Source organism: Sorex fumeus, unplaced genomic scaffold (genome assembly GCF_029834395.1).
Source record: "Sorex fumeus unplaced genomic scaffold, SorFum_2.1 ptg000007l, whole genome shotgun sequence".
In the NCBI taxonomy this organism is placed as follows: domain Eukaryota; kingdom Metazoa; phylum Chordata; class Mammalia; order Eulipotyphla; family Soricidae; genus Sorex; species Sorex fumeus.
Genome location: NW_026606064.1, coordinates 4,307,072 through 4,317,293, shown reverse-complemented (window position 1 = coordinate 4,317,293; position 10,222 = coordinate 4,307,072). Strand labels below are relative to the sequence as shown.

General features: G+C 39.2%; 1 protein-coding gene across 1 annotated transcript; it reads left to right on the top strand.

The window, feature by feature from the left end:
• Nucleotides 1–5,749: 5,749 nt before the first annotated feature.
• On the top strand, nt 5,750–7,650 carry LOC130044646 (olfactory receptor 8U9-like). The gene is made up of 2 exons (XM_056137284.1): nt 5,750–6,677; nt 7,607–7,650. The coding sequence occupies exons 1-2, from the start codon at nt 5,750–5,752 to the stop codon at nt 7,648–7,650; spliced, it is 972 nt and encodes a 323-aa protein (XP_055993259.1).
• Nucleotides 7,651–10,222: the final 2,572 nt, after the last annotated feature.

Here is a 10,222-nt window from a genome sequence, read left to right as displayed (position 1 = left end):
TAAGAAACCAATCTTCATAAACACTCTTTAGACTAGTTAGCCAAGAAAGTTAAGGATAGAGACAACTGAAAGGAAGAAGCATATTTCATGTGCGTTTTAGAGTTAGACCATTGAGAGATTTAGATGTTAATACATTCAAGATGAGGTTCTTGGGAGATTTGGTCTGTTCTCTGAAAGATACAAGGTATTAAAAACCTGAGGACATAAGTGTCCTCTTTCTTTCAAAGATAAATTTAAATTATCTTGCCATGCCAAAAGAGCATGAACAATTAAATAAGTCACTGTCACTGTCATCCTGTTGTTCATCGATTACCTTGAGCAGGCACCAGTACGTCTCCTTCGTCCTAGCCCTGAGATTTTAGAAAGTGCCACACTCGAGGCTCTTTCAGGATCAGGAGAATGAGACCCATCATTGTTACTAGTTTTTGGCATATTGAATACACCATGAGGAGTTTGCTGGACTCTGCTGTGAGGGCAGGATGCTTTTGGTAGCCTGCCAGGTTCTCCAGAGTAAGAACTAGATAATAAGATGTCTAGTCCCAGCTTCTGGGAGCTGGGCTTTACTGTCTCTGGGTCCTGGTGATTGATGGGATTACACGATGCCAGGGGAAGTTGGTGGGTGTAACACCTACATACTGGAAGATGGAGGATCTGGGTGGAGGAGGCCCAGTCCCAATCCGAGCAGGCTTGGAGATCTACGCCCCAGTCCGGCACATCTGAGTTCCTCTGCCAGTTCCTTCATGCATGAGACTCGTCCTAATGTGTGGAGAGTGTTCTTAAGCATGGCTGTGGCTGGAAATGGAGAACTTCAGCTGCCGTGGTTCTGCTCGGGGTGGGGAGGGAAACTCAACCCACCGTCCCCCAAGGGGCCCTGGTGAGGACAGCCGGGAGCGGAGACAGGCAACTCTGTGCTGTTCTCTTCCGGGATCTGGGTTTTATAGTCTCTGGGTCTTGGCCACTGATGGGATTACATGGCACCGGGGGCATTTGGTGGGTGTAACGCCTACAGACTGGAAGATGGAGGATCTGGATGGAGGAGGCCCAGTCCCCAGAGTCTCCTGCCTCTGCGCCTGGCTGTCCTCACGGGGGCCCCTTGGAGGAGGGTGGGTTGAGTTTCCCTCCCCACCCGGAGCAGAGACCTGGCAGCTGAAGACTTCCAGTTCCAGCCATAGCCATGCTTAAGACCACTCTCTACATGTTCAGATGAGCCTCACGCATGAAGGAACTGGCAGAGGAACCCAGGAACTGGTGTGGGACCCGGGGTGTAGATATCCAATGAAATAAGATGAACAATTAAAATTATAGTGAAATAATAGCTCAAAAAATTAAGCAATTTGAAGGTAACTGTGTCATACTAAATATAGATCTATAGGTGTATCACTGCACTGCACTGTAGCACTGTCCTCCTGTTGTTCATTGATTTGATCAAGCAGGCCCAGTAATATCTCCATTGTGAGACTTTGTCATTACTGTGTTTGGCATATTGATTATGTCACGGGTAGCTTGCAAGGCTTTGCCGTGTGGGCGAGATCCTCTCGGTAGCTTGCCCGGCTCTCTGAGAGGGGAGGAATTGAACTCAGGTCGGCCAGGTCGACCACATGCAAGGCAAACGCCCTACCTACTGTGCTATCACTCCAGTCTTATAGGTATATTGGGTCCTCAAAATCAGAAAATAATATTAATTGATCTCCAGACTGCCTTGGGATCCCTATAGACATGAACTGTAATTTTTCTGATTATCACTCATAGATAGTAATCTAAGTACGATCCTTTGGGGATAAATTCACTAACAAAACCTCATAATGTGTTGCTGCCTAAAGCTACTTGGTAAAGAAACAGAAGCACCCTCTACCCAGGTAGTTTCAAAGACTTCACTTAGAAGCAAAAAAAAAAAAAAAAATTAGATATTTAGATATTTTTAAATAAAATAGAATAGAATGGTTTTCAAAATGAATAATTTTGAGGTGGCATTTATCTACACAGTGAAGAATGTTTCGAGTAATTTAATTTTGGTTAAATTATTGAGGTGCTATAATATCAAATATATATTATTTATTTGGCATAAGAACTGGTTGAGACCTCCAAGATTGAATTGATTAGAAGAGTTGGGAAACTCATACAATAAATAGATTATATCAAAATCATCTTTCTATTTTTTCAAAAACAGGTCAGTTTATTTGGATTAAGAGGCAAGCACAGCTCCATGGCTGACAGCATGAGCTGGGGGAGAAGGCAGCTGGAATAGAGAAGTGATCACTAAGTCAATGATGGTTGGAGGGATAATTCCAGACGGGAGATGTGTTCTGAAAAACAGATAAAGAAACAAACGTGATAGCCTCTTAGTATCTATATTGCAAACAATAATGCTCAAAAGTAGAGAGAGTTATAGGGGAAATTCTCTGCCATGGAGACAAGGGAAAAGGTGGGATTTGGGAGATACTGGGGACATTGGCGGTAGAAAACGTGCACTGCTGGAGGGATGGGCGTTCAATCACTGTATGACTGAAACCCAAACATGAAAGCTTTGTAACTCTATCTCACGGTGATAAAAAAAATAAAATAAGATAAAATAGAATAAAATAAATTTTAAAAAGAGGCAAGCACATTAAAATGGAGTCAACAAAATGTACCTTAATGTTTTTGACATAAGTTGAGGATATTATGGTGTACAAATATTAATTATTAAATATAGTCTTTGATTTCATATTATAAAGCATCAAAAATGGGTTAATTTAGGAAATGAATGAAAATTTATGACTTCCACAATTTGTCAAAAGAAAAAATATAGATACAATTAGACCTATAAAAATAAAATTATTTGTGAATGATTTATATATAAAATGTTTCTAGAACACAAAAGAAAAGTCTGAAAAGATAATGAGGAATAAAGAGATACAGAGGTCTTCGTACGAGGGGTATAATTTTGATTCATTTTGATGCATAAATATGAGTTTTGTCAAGCTGTCCGTTCTCTATTACCACTGCTATGGTAATGGGAGTTGAAGATCTTTGTCTAAGGGTTTATTAAAATAAATATAAAAATTATTTTAAACTAAAGGTGAACTAGCATGCTTTGAAAATAAATACCACAATGACTGAGAAAATTGGTGTTCTAATGCTGAGATGAGCATAAAATCAAGGATGTGTGTTATAGGAAAGCGTGTAAGGATGCAGTGTAGCTAGAACTGCATCTGAGAAGCAAGAGGTATTTCTGTTAGGTGATAGCTGTAAGTTAATTGAATATATTTGCATTTCTTAGCTGGTGGCGGTGAAAAGTCGTCCTGTATGGTGGCAGGCAAGGGAAATAAACGGAAGGAAACACTATTAGATGATGAATGAACTTAGTATATCATAGTCTTTTTTAATTAAATTTTATTTTAAAAGATATTACTGCTTTGTGACAATTATTTGAATCTAGGCATTTACTCATCCAGAGTTAACACTAATGTTTTGAATGCATGTCTGTCTTTTATATTTTTTTAAGCAGGTCCTGGTCAAAACTGTTTCGAGAGTATTAGGAAAAGGGTGCTAATCTGACCGTCCCTATGTATGAATATATTATTTAATTTGCTCTGATATTTAATAATTTTATTGCATTGAAACTTAATTTTTTTAGCCTATAAACAACATATGAGACAAAAGGTGCATTTTTTTCCTATAAGTTGGCATTACTGAGATTGGGAGTTAAATATATGAGTGTGAGGGTTTATTAAAATGTATATAAAAGTTACTATAAACTAAAGGTGAATTAGCATGCTTTGATAATAAATACCACAATGTAATGACTCTTAGAAAATATCTTGAAGTAGACAATAAATCAATAGTATGATTTTTAAGAATAAAACAAATAATTTCATGGTGTTAAGAACTATGTATCACTGAAAAGACAACCATAAAATATGTTTGTTTTACTCTATTATATTTGTAAAAAGTCTAATTTTCACCGTTTGAAAGCAATTTGTTAGCTTCCTCAAATTCATTACAATTTTTTAATGCAGAGAAAGAAATATAACTAGTATTACAAGAGTCAGTATATTTATTTCTGCAATTATCTTGTTCAAACAAAACCCAATAATTAAAGTACACATTATAATGATGAACAACAATCTAAAAGTAGGCATCATCCTGTTAATCGTCGATTGCCTCGAGCAGGCCCCAGTAACGTCTCTTTCATCCTAGCCCTGAGATTATATTCACGGCTCTTTAGAAGAATGAGACCCATCATTGTTACTGGTATTTGGCATATTTGGTACGCCACGGGGAGTTTGCCAGACTCTGCCCTGTGGGCAGGCTACATTCGATAGCCTGCAAGTTTGTCCAAAGTAGGAATGAGATAATAAGATGTCATAAAGAAAAGTTCTGATAAGAACTTTTTTATCAAAAGTAGGCAAACCATATAAATATATTTTACTTAAAATAGTAGAGCAAAGAAAAGGTCAGCATTAAAACAGATCAAAACCTTCATTGTATAACTGAAACCCAAGCACAAAAACTTGTAAGTCTACAACTGTATCTCACGCTGTTTCACTAATAAAAAAAAAAATCCACGAGAACCAAACAAACCTACAATAATAAAAATATGTCAATTAAAGCCAAAAAAACCCCAATCTTTTCAAATAAATGGTGAAATGTTTAAATCGAAGAATGTAAAAAAATATTGTATTTTTAAATTAATTGACAGTTCTATTATGCGAATGATTTTACTATTTTGCAGATAATTTTTGTTTTAAGTCAGGTTTATTATGCTTTATACATAAACATGTCTATTAAACACTGTATCAAGAAATATAGAGAAACAGGCATCTATGAAAAGAATAAATTGAGTGTCACTGTCACTGTCACTGTCCTCCCGTTGTTCGTCAATTTGCTCGAGCGGGCCCAGTAACGTCTCCATTGGAGACTTTGTTGTTACTGTGTTTGGCATATCGAATACATCACGAGTAGCTTGCCAGGCTCTGCCATGAGGGCAAGATACTCTCGGTAGCTTTCCGGGCTTTCCGAGAGGGGTGGAGGAATTGAACTCGGGTCGGCTATGTTGGCTGCGTGCAAGACAAACCGCCCTACCCGCTGTGCTATCGCTCCAGTACTGAGAATAAAATAGTAGATATGTTTCAGAATCAGAAAAGCACGGAATTATTAAAGGGGTAGTACAAACTAGCTGTATAAACTTCCATCAAACAAATAATTGTTTCTGCTTATACCAATCTTGCCCATGTAACCGTTAATCCAACTTTTCACCTCCCTCTTACCTCCTGCTCTCACCCCACATGTTTATTGCTTTCCTTTTGCCTATATATAAGCACTTTCACCCTTAATAAAATTAAGGGTGTGCCACCAGGCTGTAGTTCATGTCTATTGACCATCAGTCATAGACCGCATCAGAATCAGCTCCATGTACCCAGGTCACCAGAAACTGCCAGACAGTATTAATAAATAGTTCTAAATTTTGAAAACTATCCCATTAAATTTTAAACATTATAAAATGAAAGAAGTTAGAATAGAAAATCAATCTGACAAAATCCTCTTTGACGGTCTTTCATTTTATAAGTGCTCTTGAATTGGGGGAGAAAGAAACTGTTCTTACAAAACATTTTCTTATGTGTTTTGCCTCATATGCCTAGACTGAAAACATGATTTTAATGGTAACTTTAGGTCCTTCTTATACGAAGTAAATTTGCTTTTGAGAAAATAGTTCATTTAATTAATATAGATTTGCTTCTCTTCCATTCATCCAATATACAGAAGACACATGGCCCAGGGAAATTGCACACAGGTGACAGAGTTTATTCTTAAGGGCCTCACAGATCGTCAGGAGTTGAAGATACCCCTCCTTATGGTTTTCCTCTCCATTTATGTCTTCACTGTAGTGGGCAACCTGGGTTTGATCCTACTCATTAGAACAGATGCACGACTCCACACACCAATGTACTTCTTCCTCAGCAACCTGGCCTTTGTTGATTTCTGTTACTCTTCTGTCGTTACACCCAAAATGCTTGGGAATTTCTTATATAAGCAAAATGCCATCTCCTTCAATGCTTGTGCTGCTCAGCGAGGCTGTTTCCTCACCTCCATGATATCGGAATGCTTGCTACTGGCTTCCATGGCTTATGACAGGTACGTGGCCATTTGTAACCCTCTCCTTTACATGGTTGTGATGTCTTCCGACATATGCATTCAGCTTGTAGCTGTCCCATATGCGTACAGCATCTTGACGGCTCTGTTCCACACCATCCTCACTTTTCGCCTCACCTATGGCCACTCCAATATCATCAATCATTTTTATTGTGATGACATGCCTCTGCTCAGGCTGGCCTGCTCAGACACTCAGTCCAAACAGTTGTGGATCTTTATCAGTGCTGGGATCACATCCACTCCCTCTGTTCTGATTGTTTTTATCTCCTATGTGTACATTATTTCTGCCATCCTGAAGATGAAGTCAGCAGAGGGCAGGCACAAAGCCTTCTCCACCTGCGGCTCTCACATGCTGGCTGTCACCATCTTCTATGGGACCCTCATCTTCATGTACTTGCAGCCCAGCTCAAACCATTTTCTGGACACGGATAAGATGGCCTCTGTCTTCTACACCATGATCATTCCTATGCTGAACCCCTTGATCTATAGTCTCAGGAACAAGGATGTGAAAAATGCCCTGATTAAAGTGATCAATAAAAAACAGGCTTTCCTGGTGAAATTGAGAGTGTGACCAGCAAATAAAAGAATAAACATTTTTATGATCTGATGTTTTTGGTTATTTAAAGTCTGTATCAGAATATCTGTGTTGGGGATTGTGGATTTGTTCCACACAAAGGATGCCTTGTGCTGATGTCAGTTTCTCATCTGTCATTACACCCAAAATGCTTAGAAATTTCTTTTACCAGGATAATGTCATCTCCTTTAATGATTGTGCTGCTCAGTTAGGCTGTTCTGACCTTCATGATAGCTGAGTGTTTGCTACTTGCTTTTATAGACTATGACAATGTTCCTGGTTCACTTCTGATGGTACTTGGGTTGTATCAAACCCAGGTTGGCTACATGGAATGCAAACAGTTTACCTCTGTAGAATCTCTCTGGTCCCAGAACACATCTTTTTTGTAGATTTCTCTATATTTTATGCTTTAGTACTATCTTATTAATTTTTATAGAAGCAGCATAGCTTTTTAAGACATTTAGATATGCTTTTATGTTTTAGAAGTATAGTATTATTTACTTCATTCACCACTATAGTGTCAATATCCCTCAACCATATCTGACAAACTGCCTTCTACCCATTCAGTAGATGGATCTTTATCAGTGCTGGGATCACATCCACTCCCTCTGTTCTGATTGTTTTTGTCTCCTATGTGTTGCCTTAGTCCTATGGTCAAAGTCCAAAAGCTTATTTCCTTTAGACCATGTCTATTTCCTGGCATTTTTAAAATATGTTATGTATGTAACACTATTCAATGTCTCTCTTCTGACTCATGCTTTTTAACAAAATTCCCTCTAGTTCATTTATATCATCAAAAAAGATAAGGCATTTTCATTGTATGGTAACCAGGTCTATAGCAATAGCTTTCTATACAACAAGTTTCTAAAAGTTTTCACTTTGAATGGGAATTCAAAGATAAAAATGTAGAGCCTTCTACATTTTTGAAAAGAAAAATGTATTAAAATAATTAACTTTTTTTTTTTTTGCTTTTTGGATCACACCCAGAGATACACAGGGGTTACTCCTGGCTCTGCACTCAGAAATTACTCCTGGTGGTGCTCAGGGGACTATATGGGATGCTGGGAATTGAACCCAGGTCAACAGCATGCAAGGCAAATGCCCTACCCCGTGCTATCTCTCCAGACCCTCAATAATTAACTATTTAATGTAGAAGAATGTATGGAAACTTTACCCTTTATAAAAGAAAAAGGTGTGCGAAAACTGATATATATCATAATATATATCAGTTTCATATATATTCTTATATATGACAAGACATAATTTATATAGGAGTTTGTACATATTTCAATGTATCAAAACATTTTATATAAAATATATTTTATATATTCTATGCAAAATATATTTATATATTTACAATGTATATATTTACAATGTATATTTATATACATTGTAAATATTTATGACAAAGCATATAGATACATGTATCCTATATATGTATACTTATATAAACATATATACTATATATATACATGTATTCTGTATATAATGTTAACCAAAGTTAACATTTATTGTTGAAGCCCCACACAGTCCAGGAAGGGGTTTCCCAAGCCCCCTCCTCCCCCAAGTCCCCCGACAGTGCTGCGTTGGTGCTGACCCAGTCAGGGCATTTGAGATTCCCCGCAAGCTGAAAACATGTCTCCATGTCGTCTCCCTGGGGCTCAGGACTGGGCAGGGGCACAGGGCAGTGCCCATAACATGCTCACGGTCAGCTAAGAGGAGAAGCTTCCTCAGGAATCCGCGAAGGAAGGTCCTGGCAGCTGCCATTTTGCCATCACCCTGCTGGAGCCTGGGGGTGTTGCTCAGGCCTGCCACCGAGCCTAGGGAATTCTTGGGTAGTGTGTCAATGTCACCTGATAACAGGGATCTGGTCCTGTGGTGAGTCTCCAGGGCTCGATAAGATGGGCATTCCCCAGGGCTGCCTCCTCCTGGGGATTCATTGTAGCTGCCAGGGGAGAATACAAACACACACACACACACACACACACACACACACACACACACACTATCTCTCTCTCTCTCTCTCTCAATCACACATATATGTAGACATATACTTACATACGTACATACATATACATAGATTCATATATATGTGTGTGTACACACTCACACACAAATACACATAAACACACAAATATGTTTTGTTAAGGCAAAACTCTGTATAAAGTGAGACTTCTTAATACCAAAACCACGTTTAAAGTTTCAGGGTTCATGTTTCTCTGGTAAAAAATAATCCATGTGAAAAAGCAGACTCATAGTCTAGATATATTTTCCCTTTTTAAAAATCGCTGGAGTGATAGCACAGCGGGTAGGGCATTCGCCTTACAAGCGGCCAACATGGCCGACCCGAGTTCGATTCCTCCGCCCCTCTCGGAGAGCCCGGCAAGCTACCGAGAGTATTCGATATGCCAGACACAGTAACAACAAAGTCTCCAATGGAGACGTTACTGGGCCCGCTCGAGCAAATCAACGATCAACGGGAGGGCCTTTACTTTACTTTACTTTTAAAAATATTCTTGGGACTGGAGAGACAGCACAGCAGGTAGGACGTTTGCCTTCCAAGCAGCCAAACCAAGTTTGATTCCCAGCATTCCATATGGTCCCCTGAGCACCACCAGGGCTAATTCCTGAGTGCATGAGCCAGGAGTAACCCCAGCATATCAACAGATCACCGGGTGTGCCCCCAAAAAGTATATATATATATACTGTATATATATTATATATAGTTTTGTATATATGTATAGCACAGCGGGTAGGGCGTTTGCCTTGCACGCAGCCAACATGGCCGACCCGAGTTCGATTCCTCCGCCCCTCTCGGAGAGCCCGGCAAGCTACCGAGAGTATTCGATATGCCAGACACAGTAACAACAAAGTCTCTAATGGAGACGTTACTGGGCCCGCTCGAGCAAATCGACGATCAACGGGAGGGCCTTTACCTTTACCTATTATATATAATATATATAGTAAGTATATATATTATATATAGTTTTGACACATTATGACAACAAACTATCTGTGAGTGATATGTAACAAACTGTCCTTATGAAAATAATATCACATCTTATTTTTACCCAGGTAGGGCTGGAGCAATAGCACAGTGGGTAGGGTGTTTGCCATGCACGCAGCCAACATGGCAGACCTGAGTTCGATTCCTCCGCCCCTCTCAGAGAGCCTGGCAAGCTACAAGAGTATCTCGCCCTCACCGCAAAGCCTGGCAAGCTACCTGTGACGTATTCAATATGCCAAACACAGTAACAACAAGTCTCACAATGGAGATGTTACTGGGCCCGCTCGAGCAAATCGATGAATAATGGGAGGACCATGACCAGACCGTGACCAATTTTTATCCAGGTACTGATTTAACCATGTCCTACTCACTGGCCTAAACATCTGGTTTGGTCTCAAAAGAGTAACTATTTAAAGTGAACTCTCTTTTTTATGCCTATGAGACCTCATTATAGTTCTCCAGTTATCTAACACTATATGCAATATTATAATTCAGAAATGGAACCCCAA